The 26,626-nt window shown below is 39.9% G+C and overlaps 1 protein-coding gene across 1 annotated transcript in view; it reads left to right on the top strand.

The window, feature by feature from the left end:
* The window catches only part of LOC126184945 (organic cation transporter protein-like), a 382,199-nt gene that overhangs the window by 286,294 nt on the left and 69,279 nt on the right, over window positions 1–26,626 (top strand). The window contains exon 5 of the mRNA XM_049927619.1: window positions 6,714–6,882. Within this exon, the coding sequence (XP_049783576.1) occupies window positions 6,714–6,882 (169 nt within the window). The remainder of the gene's footprint in view (window positions 1–6,713; window positions 6,883–26,626) is intronic.

Raw genomic sequence — 26,626 nt, forward strand, 5'->3', positions numbered from 1 at the left:
CTTAACATGGTGTCATTGCCATCCATCTCGTAGTGAAAAACGTAGCTTCCTCCTTAGTGCCCACCCGCACTCTCTTTCTCACCTTTGATAGAGTGGTGCTTCTGTCCAAAGCAGGCTACAAAATTATCACTGTCCAGCTGTACATTCCGAACCCGATGCACCGCTACCAGTGTCATTGTTTCAACCACACTAGAATGTCTTGTCGACACCCAGCCAAATTTGTCACAAGGGGTAGGGATGTGCACGTGGGCAATTGTCCATCTCCTCCTCTCCACTGTATCAACTGCAAAGGCGGCAATCCTGCCTCCTCTTGGGTTTGTCCAGTATATCTCGATGAGTAGACTGTTCAAGAGATCCAGGTAAAGGAAAAGGAGCCTCATCCAGTCACTCACAAGTTACTGGCTAGTCGCAAACTCTGTGTTCTCCCATCTGGTATCTATAGGGCATTGCCACACGGACATACGACGCCCAAATCACCTCTGAGGTAGGCCAGAAAGGACAGGCGGAGTACTCCTGTGAAGACTTCCATCCCTCCAGCCAAACAACACCTGAGTCTTTCTTTAATCGGAAAAGCTCGAAGAAGTCCACCTTCAACACCTCTAAGCTCCTCTTTGATGGTATCACCATTTGACACCCTAGCCCGGCCAGCTTCCATTTCGCCGGTGCGCACCAACAACCGTTTTTCAGCATGGGACACCACAGACTGACCACACAAGCAAGCTGATGCTTCTGTGGACCCCATGGCGCAGGATCCTCCTGTTTCTGTGCCCTGTAGTAGTGCCACTTCCACGGCTGTCACTCGTCAACTGCTGAGGTGGCACCTCTACATCTCTTCCTCATAATGACTCTCCTCCAATGGAATGTTTGTGGCCTTCGGTCCCACAAAGATGATTTATGGCATTTATGGCATTGCAGCATCCCCTTGTACTCTGCCTTCAAGAAACAAAATTGCGCTCTCACGACTGCTTTGAGCTTACACATTTCTTACCAATTCATTTTGACATTCCTCCTGAGGTCGGCATTCCATCTCATGGGGGTGTGTTGCTGCTCATATGGGATAACATTCATAGCCAACCCATCTCCATGACTATCGATCTTCAATCTGTTGCAGTTCACCCATTCCTTGCCCACCTGACTTTTTCCCTCTGTACCATATATGTCCCTCCATCATTCGCTGTCACCATGTGAGACTTCTTTCAACTTATTGGGCACCTACCGCCCCCATTTTTGCTACTCGGTGACTTCAATGCACACTATTCACTTTGGGGTTCTTCCAGGACCTATCAGAGAGGTGCCCTCTTGGCTGACCTTCTTAACCAACTTAACTTCTTCTGTCTTAACATGGAGCACCCACTTTCCTCTCAGACTCCTTGCACACCTATTCACATTTGGACCTCCCCTTGTGCACTGCCGAGCTTGCCCCTCATCTTGAGTGGTCTGTTCTTTCTGACACCTACTCGAGTGACCATTTCCCGTGTGCTATCCATTTGCTGACTCCTACCCCATCTGTGTGCACGCCTAAATGGCAGCTTCCTAAGGCTGACTGGCAGCTTTACTCCTCCCTGGCGACCTTCGAAGAACAAGATTTTCTCAATTGTGATGACCAGGTAGAATATCTCACAACCATTATCCTTACTGCTGCAGAATGTTACATTCCCTGCACTTCCTCTTTACCACATCGTGTCCCAGTCCCTTGGTAGACTGAGGCATACCACAATGTAATTCGCGCATGGAGACGTGCTCTCCACATTTTTAACCGCCACCCTATGATGGCAAACTGCATTCATCACAAACAGATGCGTCCAAAGCGTCGTCATGTTCTTCAGGATAGCAAAAGAGCTAGTTGGATGTCATTCACTAGTTCTTTTAACAGTTCCACATCTCCCTCTGTCATGTGGGCCAACCTCCGACAGCTCTCTGGAACCAAGATCCATTCCCCAATTTCCGGCCTGACAGTAGCTCACGATGTCATCACGGACCCTATTGCTATCTCTAATTCCATGGGCCACCATTCTGCGGAAGTTCGAGCTCTTCCCACTATCACCCTGCCTTGCTCCATCGCAAAAGAGCAGAGGCAGCTCGGGCGATATCCCTCTCTTCTCCGAATTGTGAATGCTACAATGCCGATTTTACTATGAGGGAGCTAGATCATGCTCTCAGCTCATCCCGATCCTCCACCCCAGGGCCAGACACTGTCCCATTCAGATGTTGCAGCACCTTTCTCTTGCGGGAAAGCACTTTCTGCTTAACACATACAACTGCATCTGCGCAGAGGGCACATTTCCCGGACACTGCCGTGAATTCACCGTCATACCCATACGTAAGCCTGGTAAGGACAAAAACCTTCCTTCTAGCTACCGCCCCCTCTCTCTTACCAGCTGCTTTCGCAAGGTGATGGAACATATGATTCATGCCCAGCTGGTGTGGCAGATTGAGTCTCACAATTTACTAATGAATGCTCTCCATGAACCTGCCTCACTGAGCAGCATCTTCAGTGTTGTCTTGATCATCTTTACTCCTGGGTCATCGACTATGGCTTTTGCTTTTCCACTGGAAAAACCATCTTTATGAATTTCTGGCGGCGCAAATGGTTAAAAAAAAAAAAAAAAAAATCGGCTCTGAGCACTATGGGACTTAACTGCTGAGGTCAACAGTCCCCTAGAACTTAGAACTACTTAAACCTAACTAACCTAAGGACATCACACATATCCATGCCCGAGGCAGGATTCGAACCTTCGACCATAGCGGTCACGCGATTCCAGACTGTAGCACCTAGAACCGCACGGCCACTCTGGCCGGCCCAAATGGTTTCTCCCACCATCTCTACATCTTGGGCCTGTTGTCCTTCTGTTCATTGAAACTATAAAATTCCTGGGGCTTATGGTCGATGGGAAACACTCTTCATCCTCCCATGTATCTTATCTGGCAGCTCACTGTACGCGATCCCTCAATGTCCTATGTGTCCTCAATGGTACTTCCTGAGGTGCTGATCGCATGGAACTGGTCCCTTGTCTGTTTGAAACTCGACTATGGGTGCTTTGTTTATGCTTCTGCACGCCCATCCCTCTTACACTGTCTCAACACTATCCACCATCATGACATCCGTTTGGCCATGGGCACCTTTCACACCAGCTCGGTTGAGTGTCTGTGTGCTGAAGCTGCTGAACTACCACTGTCCTACCACCGTGACTTTCTCCTCAGCAGGTATGCATTCCATTTGTCTGCCATGCGTGGCCACCCCTCCTATGCCTCCATCTTGGATGATTCCTTTGATTGTCAGTATGGGTCTCGTCCCTCTTCTGTGCTACCTGCTGCTTTCAGCACTTGCTACGGCAACTCCACTTGACACTATCTGCAACTTTCCCAGTGGGTGTGAACCCTTCACCACCTTGGATCTGTGAAGCAGCCCATGCTAACCTTGGCCTTCATTTGCTTCCTAAGGACATTACTCCAGCCTCAGTCTATCGCCTTCAGTTTCACGACCTTCGCATGGAACTTCACGATAGTACCTTTGTATACACTAATGGCTCTGAGAATGACCATGGGGCTGGGTGTGCCTTTGTCATTGGCACCCGTGTCTTTTGATATCTGCTTCTGGCACACTCCTCAGTATTTACATCCGAGCTCTTCGCCTTGTATCAGGCCACGGAATACATCCGGCAGCACAGCCTTTTCAATTGTGTCCTCTGCTCAGACTCACTCAGTGCCCTTCAACGTCTATGTCCACTGTACACTGCCCATCCCTTAGTGCAGTGGGCCCAGGAAAACTGTCACTTGCTCACTCTTGGTGGAGCCAGTGTTATATTTCTGTGGGTTCCTGGTCATGTTGGTCTGCCAGAAAATGAGGCTGCTGACGCTGCTGCCAAGGCTGCAGTCCTTATACCTCAGCCCACGAGTACCTACATTCACTTCGATGACATCTGTGTTGCTGTCTGTCAGGAGGTGGTGTCCCTTTGCCATTGCCAATGGTCCTCCCTTCATGAGAATAAGCTCCGGCTTATTATGCCTCTCCCAACAGCTTGGATGACACACCTCTTGGCCCTCCTGCAGGGAGGAGATTATTTTAACTCGGCTTTGTATTGGGCACTGCCTTGTTAGCCATCATCATTTGCTAAGTGGTGCTACCCCACCACTTTGTACACATTAAACCCAAGTTTTAACTGTCCGCCAGTTTTTGATGGAATGCCATTTTTTTACCACTTACGTTCCATCTTGGGTTTGCCATTTGATTTATCAGCCATTTTAACCTAAGACGCATGGGCTGTTGACTGCGTTTTACTTTTTATCCACTGAAGCAATATGGTGAAGGCCATTTAATTTGTAGTTTTGGACCTCCGTTTCTGTATGGTGTCTTTTTAAGCTCTTTTTCCATGTGCCTGTTTTTAGCTGTCCTCTATTATGTCAGTTGGGACTGACGTATAGTTGCTTTTTAACTCCCCTCTGTCTTCATGTTCTATAGTTTTGACTTGGGCGCATATGTCCCTAGTTGTTTTTTGCACCCTAAAGCACAACAAAACCAAAGCCAAAGATGAATTTACTCATCTATTCTCCACACCAGCTGAATATGTTTGTGATACAAACAGCTGTTTCCAAACACCAGAGATATTTCCTTGAAGAACTGGTCCACGGACATTCCTCAAGAAAGGTATTTAGTTTGGCTTGTTTCACTCATGATGGAACTCTGTATTTTGTGACTGGCTATAAAGTGTAAATAATGTGCAATAAATGTTTGATGTCCAAACTGCTCTTGAATTATTCAGTGTAGGATCATAAAATACCATGCAAACACAATCCTACAGTGGTGATGCTGACATGATCGTGAGTTGTAAAATACAAAGCAAACAACATCCTAGAGGGATTAATAACAAGACATGGAGAATTTACCAAGTATATTTGGGCATGATTATACAAGAAGAGAAAGGACATAGGCCAAACATTGATCAGTTGTATAACAGAAGGCAAGAGCACCACTGCAAACTGTTAGTCCAGGAACACCAGTGGAAACAAAGACTCTTGTGTTGATGCAGTAGTTACGGACTGGAGGAATTTATGAAGGCATATTTATTTATTTATTTATCCATCTGTAGACAATTTAAATTGTACAGATGTTCTTAACACACGAATACACAGAATATAGACACAGAGGTACATAAATGTACACAATTAGACACATAAATAGATACAGACATTTCTTGTCGTGCTGAATTAGACATTTGGACATTGTATTTCACTATTCTATTGAACATATTATAAAATGCCTCTTAATTGCAGTAATTAATCATTATAATTGTCAACAAAATTTACACATCATTTTAGGTAATACATTACAGTATAAAAATAATTTTTAGGGTATTCCTGAAGGCATGTATTTCAGTTTTGTCTTTCTTCTCTTGTGGTAGTTTATTGTATAGTTTAATTCCTTTATATAGCACACTATTCTGAGTTTTTGTTTTGTTTTTTCTATTGACATGTAAGTGGTGACTGAATCTGGTTCCATGTTCATGTAGAGACCTGTTAATTGGGTACTGATCAATGTCTTTTTTTTTAAATGTGGATCACTTTTGCAAAATTCTCATTTGTTCCCCAGAACATTATTCCATAACTCATCACAGAAGGAACATATGCAAAATATGTTGTTCTGGTGCATGAGCTACTACACACTAAATTTATTATTATCAGTGCAAAGTATGCTGAAGCTATTTGTTTCCCAGGGGGAGTAACATGCCAAGTCCATTTTACCTGTGCGTCAATATGCAGCCCTAGAAATTTTGTTTGTGATTCACATTCTATGAGCTCATATTTCACTTTTAAAGAAATATTTTTGGGGTCTTTTGCTTATGCGGAAACTAACATTGTTGGATATTTTTACATCTGGTGTTAATTTGTTGCTGTCTATCCATCTGTATATATGCGTGAGTGTTTCTTCAGCTTTGTCCTTTAGTATACTTCATGATGTTTCACTGGTTGGAATGTTACTGTCATCAGCAGACAATATTTTTTTCACCATGTTTGACACTCTTGGGAAAATCATTGATATGTATCAAGAAGAGCATTGAACCAAGTACACTTCCTTGGAGGACTCCAATGTTATTGTATTCTGAGTCAATATCTCTACCCATTGCACTCTGTTTTTTTAGATATGAATGAAACTACTTTATTTGCTATCACTCTTATACCTAGAGCTTCCAGTTTATTTAACTGTATTTATTTACTGTATTGAAGGTTTTACAAAGGCAAGGAAGATGCCTGTAATAAGATCTCCTTTATGTTGTGCTTCTAGAACATGAGTAAAATGAGCTATAGCTGGTTGTGTGCTTTTACTAGGCCTGAGCCCAAATTGTTCTTTACACAAAAATTGTACTTCAGTTACCCCATGAGTCTAATTTTCATTATGGTTTCCATTACATTTGAAAATGATGATGGTAAAGAGAGATCCTCTGCCCAATCCCAGAATGCATCAATGAATTTGAGTATCTTGTCCAAAAGTGGTAAAACATCCAAGATTATGGAAAATACAATAAGTGTAAATTATTTTAATCTATTGCTCAGTAAATAGTTGTATAATAATACTAGTGATGTAATATAATTATGTTGTACAGTTATACAAATATCATGTTTACAACTTTCACAACAGCTGTATTTATGAGAAAATAAAATAAAATAATTTGTATATGTAAAAGTGAGTTATCCCTTAGATGTAATCTTTGTTACAGGCATGGAAATTTTAGGTGGAAAATGGCGAATGATTGTGTCAACCTTAAGTCATATTCCATTTAGTCTGGGGCATATGTCAATGGTTGGATTTGCCTACTTTGCAAGAGATTGGCATAATTTTCAACTTCTGATTTCCTTACCATCTGTGATGCTACTCTTTTATTGGTGGTAAGTAGCTAGTATAAATTTTTCATAATGCACAGAATCTCTAAGCCAGCATCAATACGTAACTTGAGACTCAAAATAATTTAGACTTAACGTATGTTCAGAGTTATGTTATGCTTTAAGTAGTCTGCAATTTTTTGATTCAATTCTATTTAGTCCAAACTGTGATGCATGCACAGTTTCTCTCTCTCTCTCAATGGGACAAAGCATTTATTGCTAGATTGTTAGCATACTGACACTAAAATGGATAGATTGTATTGCTCTTAAGTGTAGAGCTGCGTGCAGTCATTTGTGTAACATGATATCTCAACAGTGTACCTTGCTATCGTCTTAATGTGATACCTGTAGATTTAGTGCCTCCTCTACATTGCACCTCCTGTATACTCATAACTCCCAAGGCCTTCAGGCCTCCCCTCACTACCTCCTGGTGTACATCAGTGGGTGGTGTGGCAGAGGATGGGGGGTGGAAGGGGGGAGTGGTGAATGGTGAATGGTGAACACAACCTCCAGCCCTTTTTGCTTCAACCCCGTCTGGTGTGGAAGTCACTCTTGGCTCACGTTGTGGCTTCAGTTGGCTGAGTGCTGGGCCCCAAACTTTACTGAGAGGAAAGCCACTGTCTCTATTGATCAGGCTGCCGGGCCACTAATATTTCAGTAGCTTCATTTACAACACAGTCCCAAGCATTTGGCATTCGGTGATGGCATCCTACACACCAATTCACCTGCCACGGTGTGCGTCCTGGTCATGAGGGGAGGGGTGGAGAATGGTAAGAATATACAGGAGGCACAGTGTAATGAAGACACAAAGGCTACTGGTATCACTTGAAGATGACAGCAACGTACACAATTATTTTATGAACTGTTCAACTTGTTTCCGCAAATTTTAGGGAGATGGCCTTAATGTGTTAACAGGCTGACTGCCTCACCCAGGTTTTTGTAAGTGATCTACCAGTCACTTTTCCCTGTGTTTTTCTTTTTTTAGCTGTTCTATGGTAATACTTCTGGTTTAATCACACATATAGCACCTTTCACCCTCCTCCATTCTATTAAGGCCTGTGTGTGAGAGTGATTGTATGGGTTAATGTGAATGAGGTGGGAGGGAGTGAGTGAGTGAATGAGTGTCATTTTATAGGTTTCCTCTTCACAGTGTGACACAAGTTTTAGTCTTCACTTCTTTTAATAAACTACTACTACTACAAGGTACACTGTTAAAATTTCATGTTATGTAAGCACCTGCACATGACTGTACACTAGATACTAACTGTTTACGATCAAACATTAAAATGAATGATGGTACAGAAAATTTTGAAATATTTAACTACGTCTTGTGAAATTTATTTACTGAAGAAAATAGCATGACAAATCCTCCTTTTAATAGTAATGTGTGTAAAAATTCATAAAATTTAAACAAGTGATTGCAGAATCCAAAGTGAACTAAAGTTTCCCATTGTAGGTAGAGTATTTGAGCCAGCAGGTTACTTACTGTGTTTAATATCACCTATACAAATCAAATTGTCTTTCATCTAGTAGATGTTGATTATTTATTTCTGGATATGAAGTCCAGCTGTACTGCAAAAAGTGTTCTTATATATAAACACAAACGTGTTTCAATAGCTTTGTGCCACCATCAGTGGGTAGTTTTGAAAATGTTGGTTTTGAAAATATGAACATGTTTTAGGTAATAATTATTCTAACAAAATAAGGACTACAAATAGCTTTTGTCTCTTATCATTACCTTAATATTTCTACACTATTGAGTTGTATAGGACCTATATACATTATCTGATACTGGTAGATTGTCATCTGCTATTAAATGATGTTATTGTGAGTTTGGTTGGTGAGTTAACAGATCAATTTCTCTCTAAACGGAATTTTGTTCTGTTAAAATTCTAACTTTATTATAGTAGTCATAACTTAAAAGATGCTTACATTTTTAATAGTCAGACCCAATATCCAGTAATTTTGTGTGCAAACATGTCTACTGTAACAAAAAAAATAATTTATTGTTTTTCCCTGAGACAATAGAGAAACCCACTTTATGTGAAAAATGGCACAGGTGGTTTCAGGTTTGAAAAAAAGTACAGGGGACATATTCATAGCAGTACCTCTTCCCTTGTTGTCAATTTATTTCAGACCTATGCAGTGTGTGTGTAAGGCAGTTTTGTTCTTCTTAAATTTTTAGTTTCAATAACATTTTTAAGAATCAAAGTGGAATTTGCAAGAAATGATTGAAACTCAGATTGCTCTTTCCTTTTCCAGTCACAAGACCCTTAAGGCTAAATGTAGACAGTAGAGTATTTCTTGACTTTGAAAATGCTTTTGAGGCAGATCTAACCTGCTGCCTTGCAAACAAAATGTGTTGTTCTGCCATATTATACCACAAGTGAGAAGGACTGAAGTCCTAACACTTACTGGCAACCAGAATTTCGTACATGACCCTAACTAGAGAGATGTCATGAGAAGTGAAAGTAGCTCATGAAAGTACAATAGAACTACTACTGTTTGATGTAGACACTAAAACCCCATTTTTGTGTTCCTGAATTTCATGTTTCCCAAATTTTATTTTGATTTTTTGTCACAACAGAAGTCCTATTCTACCAATACAATGTTTTGCCATAATTAACAATTCCATGTTACAGCATTTCCCACATTTTAACTTTTCATTGACATTATCACAACCTTTAACATTGATTTTCATACAGATTTCCGCAAAAAGTTGTTTGTATTCCTGCTCAAAGTCAGCCATGGAACAAAGCAGAAAATGCAGACTGTATGCAAAGTTATTGATCATGTAACATAGTGTGGTAAGCACTGTTGTTGTATCGGGTCTTAGCTGCCTGTATTATAGGTCCATAGTGTTTGGAAGGTTGGGAACGTATGCTGAATCACTGCCTTAATGATAATCATGATCTGATGATAGTGACCCTAGTAGCGACCTTCCTTTTGCTCACTGTATTGTATTACAACAGCTTTAATTTAATTTCTCAGTCATTTATACAAATAAACACCATTTTTGAAGATTGCTGTCTCTGTAATTGTCATTGTTACTTCAGTGTCAGATTTTCTAATCTGAACTTTGCACACAGTCTTGGGTTGGTAAGACCTGATGTCAGATGTAAACATTCCTCCTGAAGGTGCTCCATAACATGATGACAATTTCTCCCTCTTTTTCACCCAGGACATACCTGAACTGAGTGACCTCCTTGTCGAAAATAAGCTGTAAATTTTGTGCCTATTGTTCTCTGTTTATGAAGACTGCCAACTTTAGTTTTCTAACCAGTGTTGTGTTACAAGTTTTATTTACCATTATTTTGTAATGTTTATCAATAACAAGTCTCACATAAGAACATAAATATATTTTTAATGTGGTTTCACAAAAGAGTGGAGCTAATTGCTGTTAGAAAGAAACAAAAACAATTACTGCAATTAATTCAGATTTTTTTAATCGGCAAAATTGAAATTGTTTTAATTTCACATTTTCTATAATGTAAATAGAAGAGCAGTAAGAGTACGGTAATTTATTTATTTTCACTTGCTGTGCTTCCTATGCTTTTCCTGTATTTATACTTTCGTGGGTCTGTCCTTGGAAAACTGTAGAAAGGGGGTGTTAATATATTTAAATGGCACGGTAGACAAGATCTGTAGGTCTTTCGAATTGTTTGCAGCTAATACGGTTAAATATGTGGAGGAACTGTCATGAGTATATTACCATGAAATGCAGACACAGGCTGCTTTTGTAGGAAAGATCAGCAGCAGACAGGGATTCACAGCAAAAACTCAAGGAAATGTAATTTATTTGTGAAAGAGGTCCATAAAAATATGGTTAGTTGATGTTGGGACATATTTCATCATTTTAGTATCCTTGGAAAGTTGTATTAATAAAATATAGGAGTGTAAGGGAAAATCAGTATGATTCATTATCAACTCTTCCAATAAACATGAGAATGTTACCAAATTGTTCAATAATCTCTTGGCTATTTCATATAAAAGCTTACTTACAACATCATGAGAGCGGAATTCCAGAATGGGATGCAGAGTTTACTACTTCCTCCAAAAGTACTTCATGCATAATGACCATGAAAGTAAAATTGTAGAAACGTGAATTTACTCACCAGAATGTAGCAGCCATCATCAGTGAATGGAATATGAAGAGGGAATGACTATACAGATACAATACATATCCTCAGCTTCAAACGTATGCTTTTTTGCAGTCTACAGACGTAAATGATTCAGTTGGGAATGATTTCATAAAGCCATTGTATTCTTTCTGAAGCATGCTGGTCCACAACTGTTTACCTGGTCCTTGGCATCCTGGGCACTTACACTGGGATAAAATGAACATTTGAGATAGTCCACACATGTTCCATTAGGGGCTAATCTGCTGGGCGTGGGATTCTCTCAGCATCACTCTATAGTTCGTAGAGACCCATACTACTTTGGCGGAGCATTGTCTGTTGAGAAATGGCACTGCAATACTGTCACATGAGAGGTAACATGTGAGGATGCAGGATGTCTGTGACATACCATTGTCATCTGAGTTCCCACAATCACTACCAGCTACCCACACCATTGACACCAGGAGTAACACTGCTATACCTCCCAGAAACATTGGAAGAATGAAACCTCTCTAGGGTCACCGCCATACTCACCAATGATGCTCATCCAGGGTTGGACATATCTGCACTGTATCACTGAACACAATGTGACATGATTCATAAACATTCCATGCTTCCCAGTCGTGGCTCTACAGCAAATGCAGCTGCTTGGGTTTTGATGTTAATGGATGGTAATTTCCAAGCATGACTGCTGCTAGTCTCCAACCAACGGTGAGGGATGACATAGAATGTTGCAGAATGTCCTCCATTAATGGTTCTCAGATGGAGGCACAGATTTGAAAGAGTTACAATGTGCTTGGTGCACAATACGGTGAACCTCTGTTGCTGTGGACAGATGTGAACAACAGTAATCTTGACAACAAGTATACCTGGTCTTATGTTCTCATGCAGTGCGATACTGGGCCCCTACCACATCCAAATGCTCACAAATATGGGTATTACAAATTTGACCACATTTGGAGATCCAAAACAATGCCACTTTCAAACACTGACAAGTGCTGATAATACTGTCTCACATATACATGCTGCACCACTGTATCCATCAAACTAATAATTCAACATCTGAAATTGTTCACGCCACTTACACATCATGCTGGGCCTGGTAACAACATTAATCATGAAGAACACTAATGCACTCTGGTGGCCATTCTACCTGTCACAGAGAATTGCCACTGTAATTTTCATACCAGCCAAATGGTGTGTACATTAAAGAAGTTACATTGACATCTGACCATGTCTTTTGGGGCTGCACTTACTTTATCAGGCAATGTGTATTATCTAGGCATCCTGCCTACCACGTGCGTTTGTCATTTATACAGCAGAAGTTACACATCTTAATGTATTTAGCAAATGATTTATATTTCTGTTCTTAAACCTAATGTTTATATTGATACCATCAAATATTAATATTCTGTAATCTTTATGTTTGACTAGTAAGAGGAAATCTTTGGAGATGTAAGAGTAATATGTGACTCGGATATGTTCTTATTGCTTTTATCCTGCTTCTGTTTGTCTAATTATCCTTTTTTTCTGTATGAAAGAAAAATGATCTATATCTAACACAACTTTAGAGTCAGAAAAGAAATCTAGGTTATGCTTTCATTCTTTTTTTTGAATGGGAGTTCTGGAACATTTTGTTTATCATCCAGAAATGCAAAAGTTACAATTTCATATACAAAATCAGTGGACTGGAAACCAGTTAAATTAGGTGACATTCTGAAGTGAACCACAAAATGTGATGAGACAAACATTACAGAAATATTATCTTATCTAAATATTTTGCAATTTTGCAGCTTGTTTTCATGAATTAGAACAATATGTAAGCATTACTCTATGCAATATGCTGTAGCCTCAATCACAGAAACTTATATGTAACTCAAAAAAACTGACAGTAAGCATACTACTGATACTACTACTACTGCTACTACTACTACTACTATTTATACTACTTATACTACTTATACTTCAAATACTTAAACTGCTGCAGCTGCTTAATGATTATTGTATTAATTACATTAATGTGTGGTGCTTGTTCTTTTGGACATGTCTGAAAGAACACACCATGCATACACATAATTGATACATCTCAATGGGCTATGAATCCCCAACCATCAGTGCAGGTGCACATTTATGTTACACCTCCAACAGGAACCTGCTATTAGTGAGCACAGAGGACATGGAGAGTGACAGCAGATTAGTGATGGTACTAGATGGGAATGTGAGTTGGTCAGGGAGTGTTACAAGATAGCCAGCACATTTACTATTGTGTGGGGGGGCACAGTGGTTAACACAACTGCCTAGTAAGCAAGATGTGCCGGGCTTGAGTCCTGCACATTTTCACTCATCGCCGCCAATTCCACGTAAAGTCCCAGTGCAGCTGATATCATTTGTTGCTTCCTTTTCCTTTCCTTTCTCCTCCCTTTACCATCAGTTTACATAACATTGTATTAATGATTGATAACGCCACTGCAATACAAGAACTGTCCAGTCAGAAAAAAAAAAAAAATCTGAAGAAAGAGACCAGTTCACTGTGCAGATAGCTGACATTAAATACATTGGATTGTGCAAAACAAACTCATACACAAAAACTAGAACAAATGTGTGCAGTATAGGACAATAATTCTGAAGTAGTCAATGATGGTCAGCTTATGATAAAAGTAATTTAATGTTCCTATGCAGTATTGTACAGTCACAAAAAAATAACCTCTTGAAGCTTCAGTGGCATCCATAAAATTTCAAATTTAGTGCGCATTTGAGTAACAAATATTGGCTATTACTAGGAGAATTGGAATTAAGAGTGCAAAATGGATATGGAATAGTGAAGCTTACTGCAGAACGTCATCTGAAATATGCTAGTATCTCAGTCTTCATTAGTAAAAAACTGAAATTAAACAACAGAATTATAGATGTAGCTAAGTTCTATAGTAAATCTGTTTTTGGGACTGTAAATATACTGTTTCCAAGAATCAAAACTACAGTTGTATTGCCAGCTGCTGTGGCCAAGCAGTTCTAGGTGCTTCAGTCTGAAACCACGCGAATGCTACGGTCGCAGGTTCGAATCCTGTCTCAGGCATGGATGCGTGTGATGTCCTTAGTTTAGTTAGGTTTAAGTAGTTCTATGTTCTAGGGGACTGATGACCTCAGATGTTAAGTCCCATAGTGCTCAGAGCCAATTTGAACAGTTGTATTTATACATTGATGAGCCAAAACATTGAACATTGACCACTACCCACTGCCCATCTAAATGCCATCAGGCACCAATGCGGGCACATAATGCAGTGAGGAAAATTTATAAGTGGAAAAGTGAATAGGGAATTATTGTATCTATGATGTGGACTGCAAATAGGGACATCCATTGTCATTATTCACTTTGACCAAGAGCACAATGTTACAGCCTGGTGCCTGAGAATGAGCATATTGGAGATGGAGAAGCTGGTCATCTGTTTGTATGCAATTGTCCTGAGCATCTATGGAACACCTCATATTGTAGCCCTCAATTTAGTGACAGTGTTGTTATTTGACACAAATTTCTTTAACAACAAATTAAAATTGTCAATTAGTCCTCAAAACCAAAAAGTTAATACCTCTTAGTAGAACTTGATATTAGCCAAACAGGATTTCTAAAACATAGTTCTTAATAAAATCCTAGCACTACTAGTATGTTACGCATGCATTATTAAATCTGATGTTAAACAAAACTGCATTAAGCCTAGTAGGGAGGAACCACACATTCATAATTTGTAGCACTATGCACACTGTAAACAGTTTCAGCAGTTGCTTTCCATTGATAGAGGTGAGTTGGATAAGAGCAGCCAAGGAAGGATGGCCATTGTGCAGCCTTATATCTGTCCACTACAAAAATTTATGTGACCAGCCAGTGATGTTAAAATTGCTCCCACTGGATGTTGACATATTGGTACATCCGATTTTTTCATTTGCATGTCTGACAGGGTTATTAAATTCTTTCCCAATTGAAATGGTACATAGGACTGGAATCTGCCTGGCCAGTGCAGTGGATGATGATGGACCATAATTGCCTGGGAGGTGAGTGATTTCAGTGTAGAAGGCCCCGGGAAGATATTTGTGGCCACCAGTGATGATGGTGTTGAATCCAGAGCACAAGGCATATGTCCAGACTTTTGGGAGCAGAGGCATTCTTATAGGATGTGACAGGTCCAGTGATTCAACCATCATTGAGGCCACATCATCATCTATGGGCATGCCCTTCAACTTGCAGTAACGGATTAGTAGGTGGCTAGCATCTGTACTGAGTGAGGTAACAAAGTAGTTAGCATACTGGACTCGCATTCGGGAAGACGATGGTTCAAACCCGCGTCCAGCTGTCCTGATTTAGGTTTTCCGTGATTTCCCTAAATCACCTCAGGCAAATGCTGGGATGGTTTCTTTGAAAGGGCATGGCCAACTTCCTTCCCCATCCTTCCCTAATCTGATGGGACTGATGACATCGCTGTTCAGTCTCCTCCCCCAGATCAACCAACCAACCAGTCCACCAATTAGCCTCTGTGATGCAGTAGTGGTGTGCTGTGATGTCATTGTGACAGTGAACTCCTCAATGAGGGAGGCTGCTGATTGAAGAGATGCAATCAGAGTTGGTTGCAGTGCTGGTGCAGCATCCTACTTGTTGTAGCCAACAACAGCACATGCCACCCTTGCTGTTCTGTCATGGATCCCCATATTCACCATGAAACTTATGAGAGAAATGAACCTGACACTTTGTAGGGATGCATTTGTAGCCAATACCAATGGTACGTGATGCTGACTGGAGGGCTGATTTTAACTTCTGAATAGCCCAGTGGCACTTCTCAGACCACTGAAAAGGAATTTCCTTTTCATGGAGGGAGACAATTTAACAAGAGGTCTGTTCAGGCTGCCTACTGAATAAATCATACATCATAATTCACTTTCCCTAGAAATATTTGAGATCTTTAATGAATTTAGGCACAGGCATATTATGAATAGCCCATCTTGCTTTTCATAGACAAAAGACCTTCTTCACTGAAGATATAACCTAAATAAGTGGTTGAAAGTTGGCATGTTTTGTAGAGTTACACTTAAGACCTTTCTGTGCAAGGAGTGCAAAAACCAGACATAAATTTCACAAATATTCTCCCAGTCATGTGAAATGTGCCCAAGATATCATCAAGATAACTGACACAACATGGAATTTTGTGTGTTAAAGTAGCCTCTGGGGTGTGATGTAGGCACTAGGGACACCAAAAGGCAACCTGTTATGTTGTTATAGTCTGAGCAGTATGTTCAAAACTAAAATCTTCCTTGAGTCTTCATCAAGATGCAACTGAAAATATAAGTTTAGAGAAAAGTTCATCCTTATGAGGCAAGAGATAGGGGACCAAGTCTGTTATTCTTCTAGTGTAGTTCAATCTTAACCTCATCTTTAATGGCCAAAAGAATTGGGTGAGCTTTATGAAATCATGGACTGGCTATTGGCTTCAGGATAATGTGGGTCTAAAAGTCCACAGTTTTCTCAAACCAGGATCAAGCAGTAATGCAGATTGTGTACAAGTGAATCAGTGATCGAATAGGGTACCAAAAGGCTGATGGAGTGTACCTCATGATGTACTAAGAGTACAGTGACTAAATATGCACAGAAGCAAAGAAAAAAAGTTCTGCATTTTCACATCTTACAGGGTTACTAAACGTGATATTTGCATGTGATGGTAACATCAAAAATTACTGACTCACCTTCCTGTTAGCCTGTACAACTGTGTGCCTGAAATATGGATTGGTACTGGGCACTTCCATACCCCCTTACGTCGATCATCAGGCATCAGCAGCTTGGTAGTATCAGTGGCCCTGTGCACGGTCATCTTATTGGATTTGAGCTGATGGTCATTAAACAAACATAATTAGCTACCACCAAAAAAATTAAAGTGATCATGATAGATAATACTTTTTATTTATATCAGGAAAATCAGTAAGAAGAGCCCGATAACATTGGTACAGTTTCCATTCCAGGTGTTTCATTTGCAAGTTCACTGATCTGGCTGAAAAGATGCCTTGTAAGTCTTGCTCTTCTTTGTAGCTCTAATTGTTGATTGCTGGGAGCTTTAAGTGAATTTTAAATAACTTTACAGAACACAGTTAAAATCAATGTTAATTGATCATTGATGATAGGTTTTATATATCTATAAACCTCACACTTGTGACATTACACATCAGAAAACTACATAGACAATGAAAAGTTTAACCAAATTTAACATGTGGCAATAATTCATCATCTATACTCAATAAATTTTTTAAAAGCAGCGCTCAGGCTGGAACAATTAATGTAAACCCAATTGTTAATTGACTAACTGATAATGATGCGCAATTATCAGAAGTAAAAAAATTTGCATCTTACAGCTCTGAGGCATATTCATAGAAAGCAGTGAGGCTTATTAATGATGCCAAGATACAATGTTTTAAGAATAAGTTGAGATGTGCTATGGTACATGGTGTATATGGTAAGAGATGCTAAAGTGAAAGTCATTGTATTCCATGCTAAATTTGTGTCTATATTCAAAAGAACTTTCCCTAAAAAAATTTTTTTAAAATAAAATAAAAAAATAAAGAAATCTCATTAAAATTTTTTTTAAGAATAGTAAGCCATGGACAACTAAAGGAATTAAAATATCATGTAAGAGGGAAAGGGAAATTTATATAATGACCATAAAAAGTCAGGATCTGATGTTACTTGCATTCTACAAAAAATACTGTGTTATTTTAAGGAAAGTCATTAAAATGTCTACAAATATGTTTATCATTGCAGAACTTAATAATGCAGATAAAAAAATTAAAATCATTTGAGATAATGTGAAATTGGAGACAGGACAACCATTCAGTTTATAAGATACTGTCACGACTAAACTGAATACCACTATTTTGACTGGTAATTCCCAAGTTGCAAGTATTTTTAACAGTAACTTCCTAAATGTCACAGCAAAAATAGGATTAAATGGTTCAGTTGAAGAAGCAGGAGAATATATTAAAACTGTCTTTCCACAAAACTTCCTGCCACTGGAAGTAAAACTACTGTCAAACTCGGAAATTTATGAAATTATACAAGTTCTCAAGAACAAAAGCTCTTATGTTGTTGATGGAACTACAAAGAGAATCCTTAAGAGTGGTACCAACTTAATAAGTAATGTTCTTAGTGATATACACTCCTGGAAATGGAAAAAAGAACACATTGACACCGGTGTGTCAGACCCACCATACTTGCTCCGGACACTGCGAGAGGGCTGTACAAGCAATGATCACATGCACGGCACAGCAGACACACCAGGAACCGCGGTGTTGGCCGTCGAATGGCGCTAGCTGCGCAGCATTTGTGCACCGCCGCTGTCAGTGTCAGCCAGTTTGCCGTGGAATACGGAGCTCCATCGCAGTCTTTAACACTGGTAGCATGCTGCGACAGCGTGGACGTGAACCGTATGTGCAGTTGACGGACTTTGAGCGAGGGCATATAGTGGGCATGCGGGAGGCCAGGTGGACGTACCGCCGAATTGCTCAACACGTGGGGCGTGAGGTCTCCACAGTACATCGATGTTGTCGCCAGTGGTCGGCGGAAGGTGCACGTGCCCGTCGACCTGGGACCGGACCGCAGCGACGCACGGATGCACGCCAAGACCGTAGGATCCTACGCAGTGCCGTAGGGGACTGCACCGCCACTTCCCAGCAAGTTAGGGACACTGTTGCTCCTGGGGTATCGGCGAGGACCATTCGCAACCGTCTCCATGAAGCTGGGCTACGGTCCCGCACACCGTTAGGCCGTCTTCTGCTCACGCCCCAACATCGTGCAGCCCGCCTCCAGTGGTGTCGCGACAGGCGTGAATGGAGGGACGAATGGAGACGTGTCATCTTCAGCGATGAGAGTCGCTTCTGCCTTGGTGCCAATGATGGTCGTATGCGTGTTTGGCGCCGTGCAGGTGAGCACCACAATCAGGACTGCATACAACCGAGGCACACAGGGCCAACACCCGGCATCATGGTGTGGGGAGCGATCTCCTACACTGGCCGTACACCACTGGTGATCATCGAGGGGACACTGAATAGTGCACGGTACATCCAAACCGTCATCGAACCCATCGTTCTACCATTCCTAGACCGGCAAGGGAACTTGCTGTTCCAACAGGACAATGCACGTCCGCATGTATCCCGTGCCACCCAACGTGCTCTAGAAGGTGTAAGTCAACTACCCTGGCCAGCAAGATCTCCGGATCTGTCCCCCATTGAGCATGTTTGGGACTGGATGAAGCGTCGTCTCACGCGGTCTGCACGTCCAGCACGAACGCTGGTCCAACTGAGGCGCCAGGTGGAAATGGCATGGCAAGCCGTTCCACAGGACTACATCCAGCATCTCTACGATCGTCTCCATGGGAGAATAGCAGCCTGCATTGCTGCGAAAGGTGGATATACACTGTACTAGTGCCGACATTGTGCATGCTCTGTTGCCTGTGTCTATGTGCCTGTGGTTCTGTCAGTGTGATCATGTGATGTATCTGACCCCAGGAATGTGTCAATAAAGTTTCCCCTTCCTGGGACAATGAATTCACGGTGTTCTTATTTCAATTTCCAGAAGTGTATGTATTGCATCATTGGCACAGGATTTTTTTTTTTTTTCTTAGAACAGTTTAAAATATGCCATTGTTAAACCTCTTTGTAAGAAAGGTGGCAAGAGAGGTTTAAACAATTGTCCTGCAGTTTTCTCACTGTCTTTTTCCAAAATATTCAAAAAAGTAATTTACTCAAAGAGTGGTTTCACAGTTATGTAGAAACAGTTTCTTTAGCACATCACTCACAGTTGATAGTTTTACAAACAACTGGTTTGAATCATGCTTAACAGAGTGCAAAAGGTTGTGTTGCGTAATTCAGACAATGCCGGAAAAGGAGAAAATTTTAGTGGTTAAAGAGAAATCAGTGTGCCCCACAGTGTTCAGGTTTGTGTCCACTCTTATTCCTTGAATATGTGAATGACATTCCACTTAACATTCATCTAGCAGAATTGGTACTTTTTACAGATGATATAGTGTTACTAAAAGTCCCATTAGAGAGAAAGCGTCAGAAGAAGTTATTAATGATATTGTTCAAATAATTAAGTGGTTCCCTCAAATTTTGAGAAAACACACTATACTTAGTTCTGTACAACAAATAATATGAACAGGAATCTGTAAACAGAGTAGAAGGTTCAGATTTTTTGGTGTGCATATTGATGAAAACTTGGACTGGAAGAAGCAAATTACTGACTGAGTTTCTCAAAAAATTAAGTTCAACTACTTTTGCTCTTTGTATAATTATTAGGCTTGGAAGAAAACAAATTGATCTCCTTACATACTTTGCACATTCCTACTCAATAATGTCATCTTGGATAATTTTCTGGGGTAACTCATCGCTTAGAATGTATTAATTGTACAAAAAGCAAGCATTAGAATAACATATGGTGTTCACTCACAGTCATCTTGTAGATATCACTTCAAACAGTTATGTGTTTTAACTGCACCTTCACAACATATCCAATTGCTAAAGAAATTCATCGTAAATCCAGTTGCTATCTGAGACTACTAGTCAAGTGGAATGGGTCCAGTATTTACATCCACTGCCTCTGTCCTCAACAAATTGTTCTAGACACTGTATGTGCAGTCTGATCCTACTACAAATGTCCCAAGATCTTCCATGTTTAGTAGCCCTGTGCACCTAGTCATGAGCTGGTGTTCTGTTCTTAGTGCAGTGTTCCTAGTGCTCAGTCTGGGCTTTATTCGCCATGTCCACATTTTCAGTTCTTCTTTTTCTTGAACTCTGTTGCTGTAACCATTGCAGTTTTAGCAACTCCAGTGCAGGATCACAGGTTTTGTTGAGTTGGTACCCCATATCAGGATTCATGTAGTACTCTGCCAGCTTTATCTGACTTGACTTGGGGCTTGTGTCAGAACCGTATTTTCCATTGGTCAAGGTATGATTAAGTTCCAGATTGTGCTTGTCAATGGTCAGTTTAGTTGTCTGTATCAGCTAGGTGTGCCTCTGATGTTCTTGGCATCTGATGTCCACTGTCCTAGCTGTTTGGCCAATGCACAACATGCCACATTATTAAAGTATATTACCAATTCCTGTTTTTCATAAACCAAGGTTATCTTTCTCATTTCCCAGTAGTCCTCTTATTTTGGTAGGTGGGCAGAACACACTTCATGTTGTCGTTCATTAGAATCTTTTTTATCTTGGCAGAAATAGATCCCATATAGGGCAGTTAAGCCACAGTCTTTACTTCATCTTGCTCTTCTTCTCTATCATGTGGCAGAGTTACTGGTTGAAAGGCTTTCTGAAACTGTTGGATGGTGTATCCATTTATGCAGAAGACTGAGCATAGATACTCCATTTCTGATGTCAAACTATCTTAGTCTGATGAGGTGTGTGTGCTAGGGACCAATGTCTTTAGAACTCCGTTCTTCTGTGTTGGGTGATGACAGCTGCAATCTTGCAGGTATAAAAAAGTGTGTGTTAGTTTGCAATACACACTGTGGCCAAATGACTCCTTTGCTTCCTCTTTGACCAGTACATCCAGAAGTAGCAACTGACCATCCTTCACCAGTTCCATGGTGAACTTCATATTTGGTTGGCATGAGTTGAGATGTTCAAAAAAACTCATTGAGCCTCTCACTGTCATGAGTGCAGATCACAAAGGTATCACCTGAAGAAGCATGTGGATTTGTATATAACCGTCTCTAATGCTTCTTCCTCCATGAACATACTGGAGTCAGGGGCCTGCCCACAGCCACTCTTCTTTCTGCTCATAATGTTGGCCCCCATACAGAAAATCTGTTGCAGTCAGTTCATGCCTGAATGAGTCAAAATTTACTGCAGTCAGTTCCAGTGAGTCTTTCAACGACACTTTGGTAAAAATTGGTGCAGCACTCTGCCCAGCAACAAAGTACTTCAAGAACTAAAACCACTTCTTCTGGCCCTCTCCCTCTATTCCACAGAAGAGTTTTCAAACAAAACTGACATCCTGCAAAAGGAAATCTCGTTTATATGTGTATTTCCATGAGTAGATGTAAAATATAAAATGTTCATCGTGGTTGAAACTAATCGAGGAGCATTTTTCATAACTCGATTCATGCAAAAAATTAAATTTTTGAGGAAACTAATATTTTTAAATATCATAATGAAATATTAACTACATAACTTAGAGAATTTAACATATACGCAAATTTTGTAGGCAAAAATCCAATTACGTGTTTCACTTTTTATAAAATTTTCATTGCTTATTTCAGAGTAGAGGGGCAAAGTTTTCAAGTTTTCTCAGTAGTCAATAAATTCAAAGATGGAAGTTGAACATTTGTTAATGTATATATTCAAATTGCTTCCTTCCATTTCTTTTTTTATCCTTAACATTAATTACAATGAGAGCTAGTTTATTGTTCATTTTGCATAGAAATACAATAATATACTACAATATTACACTTTAGTGTCATATGTTTCCCTAAATCTTTAATAAAGAAAAGTGCAACATAACAACAAAGTGATTGGCTGACCCATTCATCTGTAGAACAATATACATTGTATTGATGTTGACAAATTTTTGCACAGTATTTTTTTTTAGTTAAAATATACATGCCTCTTACAGTATTTATAGCTCCTATACTTAGTCCTACTTTTCTAATCATGTCATAAATTGTTACATAGTGGGCTACAATGTTCATGAAAATTAAGTTACTGTCTATAGTTATTTAAAATGTTAATTTACAGTCCAATAGCTATTACTTAGTAAATTTTTTTAGCCTTTTGTTAGTGAAATACAACATAAAATACTGGCTGCAACAATACTAAACTGGAAATGTATTATTCTATTTCGACAATGTCCTTGTGAAACTCTTCTGCTATTTATGATATGTTAAAATGCCTCATAAGTTTCAAAATATACTTTTTCTTTTCCTTGCTGGCCATTTTGTTCTTTCCCAAGGTGGCTGGTTTCCTCACTTCATGGCTGCAGTTTCTGGATTTCTGTACCTCAACCTCTACTGTACTTCCATCATAAGTGTCATACTGACTACAATACCTTCTTCTTAGGCTTTTTGTGAGACATCACTCACTGAACAGTTATCTTGAAAGGCATCTTAAGTCATAGGGATTTTAGTGCAGTGGACTACAGATTTTTTGCTTCCCAATCTTTATTTAGTATGTTGACAATGCCATGTTGTTCAAGCACTTCATAGTATTGAGTTCATGAAAGAATATCTTCCTCTATCTTGCAGTCTCTATCCACTCTGACAGTCAGGATTATAGATGTGACCTAAAGCAGAGAAATAACATACCAGCTTATTCAATTTTGGGCTTTTTTCCATGAATGTTGATAGATTGATTTGGGGTAGGGGACCATACAGCATGGTCATCAGTCCCATCAGATTAGGGAAGGAAGTTGGCCATGCCCTTTCAAAGGAAACATTCCAGCATTTGCCTGAAACAATTTAGGGAAATCACACAAAATTAAATCAGGATGGCTGGACGCAAGTTTGAACCGTTATCCTCCTGAATACGAATGCAGTGTGCTAACCACTGCACCACATTGCTCAGTCTCCATGGAGGCCATTACTGTGGACAATGTTACTGAACATTTACTTTGACTAGTAAAAGTGTCAGAAAATAAATTAATTTCTTTTGGAACATATTCTGGCTGGTATGCCCCGAGGACCTTATGTTTCAAGCCAAGTAAAAAGAAAAGCAATCTTTTCCTTTGTCTGTGCTTGGGAATGAATCATAATGCACAAATTATATAGCCAAACCTCCACTGAAGAGAATACTTTACCTGTGGAGAAATTTGGTATTGACCAATTCTGTTGTATATCAAAAAATATCTCAGCCACATTTGGATTTCTTCCTTCAGTAACGCATAGAAATTTTTTGCACAAAATTTGTGCAACTGTTGGTTTGTTATTAATTCATTCTTTTTCTCAGATCTTTTTCCTTTTGAGAGCCTGTCCTTGGACACCCCTGTCTTTGGATGTCCCTACGTCCCTTATGTTACTTGAAACATTGCGATACTTACAGATACTACCCGGCAGTCTTTTTTTCCTTATGCTGTACTTCATTAAAAAAGTATTCTTCCTTTTAGCTTCCTTCTTGATGTTCCTTCTCCCTGACAAAGGTATCTTTAACTAAGCAATAATCAGGAGTTAATGTTGTTGTGTAAACCACTAATGCATTTATCAACTTTTGCTTTAACTGGCTGAGAGCAAATATTGAGTTTTGTGTTGTGTTTTATATTTATTGGTCATGTGAATCATGACAGGGGTACACAGTGATACAGGACAAGCCAAATGATTGCAGTTAATTTTTAACAGAAACTGTTGTATGATTTACAGTATATAGCAATATAAGCCTAACGCATGGGGAAACAGTCCACAAATATGCAAATAAATTGTACACATACAGTTCATACTTTTGGCCTTGATTTTTTTACAATGGAGCACCAAAGAAACTGGCATAGGCATGCATATTCAAATACAGAGATATGTAAACAGGCAGAACATGGCGCTGCATTCGGCAATGCCTATATAAGAAAACAAGTGTCTGGCACAGTAGTTAGATCAGTTACTGCTGGTACAATGGCAGGTTATCAAGATGTACGCGAGTTTGAACATGGTGTTATAATCAGCACATCAGCAATGGGACACAACAGCTCCGAGGTAGCAATGCAGTGGGGATATTTCCGTACGATGATTTGACGAGTGTACTGTGAATATCAGGAATCCACTAAAACATCAGATTTCCAACATTGCTGTGGCCGGAAAAAGATTGTGCAAGAATGGGACCAATGATGACTGATGCCAGAAGTGCAACCCTTCTGCAAATTGCTGCAGATTTCAGTGGTGGGCCACCAAAAAATGTCAGCATGTAAACCATTCAACAAAACATTATCGATATGGGCTTTCAGAACCGAAGGCCTATCATGTACCCTTGATGACCTCACAGCACAAAGCTTTACGCTTTACCTGGGCACGTCAACACCAATGTTGGGCTGTTGACGACTGGAAACATGTTGCCTGGTCGGATGAGTCTCATTTCAAATTGTATGGAATGACATGTACTGGTATGGAGACGACCTCATGAATTTGTGGACCCTGTATGTCAACAGGGGGCTCTTCAAACTGGTGGAGTTTCTGTAATGGTGTGGGGCATGTGTAGTTGGAGTGATATGATATCCCTGATATGTCTAGATATGATTCTGACAGGTGACACTTACATAAGCATCCTGTCAGATCACCTGCACCCATTCATGTCCATTGTGCAGTCCAACAAACTTGGGCAATTCCATCAGGACAATGCAACACCCCACATATCTAGTATTGCTACAGAGTGGCTCCAGGAACACTCTTCTGAGTTTAAACACATCCACTGGCCACCAGACTCCCCAGACATTAACATGATTGAGCATATCTGGGATGCCTTGCAATGTGCTGTTAAGAAGAGATATCTCCACCCCCCTCATACTCTTACGGATTTATGGATTCACGGTGTCAGTTCCCTCCAGAACCACTCCAGACATTAGTCGAGTCCACCATGCCATGTCATGTTGCGGCACTTCTGTGTGCTCATGGGGGGTCTACATGATATTAGATGGGTGTAGCAGTTTCTTTGGCTGTTGAGAGAGAGAGAGAGAGAGAGAGAGAGAGAGAGAGAGAGAGAGAGAGAGAAAGGGAGGGAGAGAGAGAGATTTGAAAGATCTCGGAATATTACTGCTGTGTTGTTTTTTTTTTTTTTTTTTTTTTTTTTTTTGGTCTAATATGTTCAAAGTTTTATTTATGAAGTTGGTAACAGCTGTCTTGGTGGATTTACCTTTTTGGAAATTATGCTGTGTGGCCGAGAATTTGTTTTTTCCCTACCCAATGAAAGCTGAGCCTTTTGTAAAAGATCCTTTCAATTATTTTAGAAAAAAACTAAAAGAGATAGTAGAGAAACTGGCCTGTAATTCATTACAACTGTTCTTTCACATTTTTTTATGATGGCTTCACTTTAGCTACTTTTAGCTTTTCTGGGAAGATTGCCTCAGAAAGTGAGCTGCATATGTCTCCCATGGGCCTAACTACTAAGGGTGCACATTTTTAATTCTATGATCTGTTATGTTGTCAGTACCAAAGGAAGATTTTGATTTTAGCTCCACTATTGTTAGCATTTCCCATTCATCTGTTGGGTATAGGAAGAGAGACTTGGTATTGGGGATAGTTTTAATCTGATTTGCAGTGGCACATATTGAAAGTTTTGCTTCACCAGAATCTCAATTGCCTGCGTGAAATATAAATTAAAATTATTTGCTATCTGCAGAGGATCAGATGTTACAGATGAGTTTTCTTTCAGTGTGAAGGAACTATTTGCATTTACCAGCTTAAAAAAAGTTCCTCAATTGTCTTCACATACCCTGTAAAATAACTCATTCCATATCATTTTTGTAAAGAAATCATTTGAATAATGTATGGAATAGGTAACTATCTATTGTTAAACTTTACATGACTGACTAACACAGTAACTGTACTCTCTGTATCTGTAGCTGGTTGCACTCTCCCTTTGGTTTTGTTCATGATGCCTGTCTAGACACTTTTACTACTTGTTTTAACACACAATTT

This window comes from Schistocerca cancellata, chromosome 4, assembly GCF_023864275.1.
Source record: "Schistocerca cancellata isolate TAMUIC-IGC-003103 chromosome 4, iqSchCanc2.1, whole genome shotgun sequence".
Classification (NCBI taxonomy): Eukaryota; Metazoa; Arthropoda; class Insecta; order Orthoptera; family Acrididae; genus Schistocerca; species Schistocerca cancellata.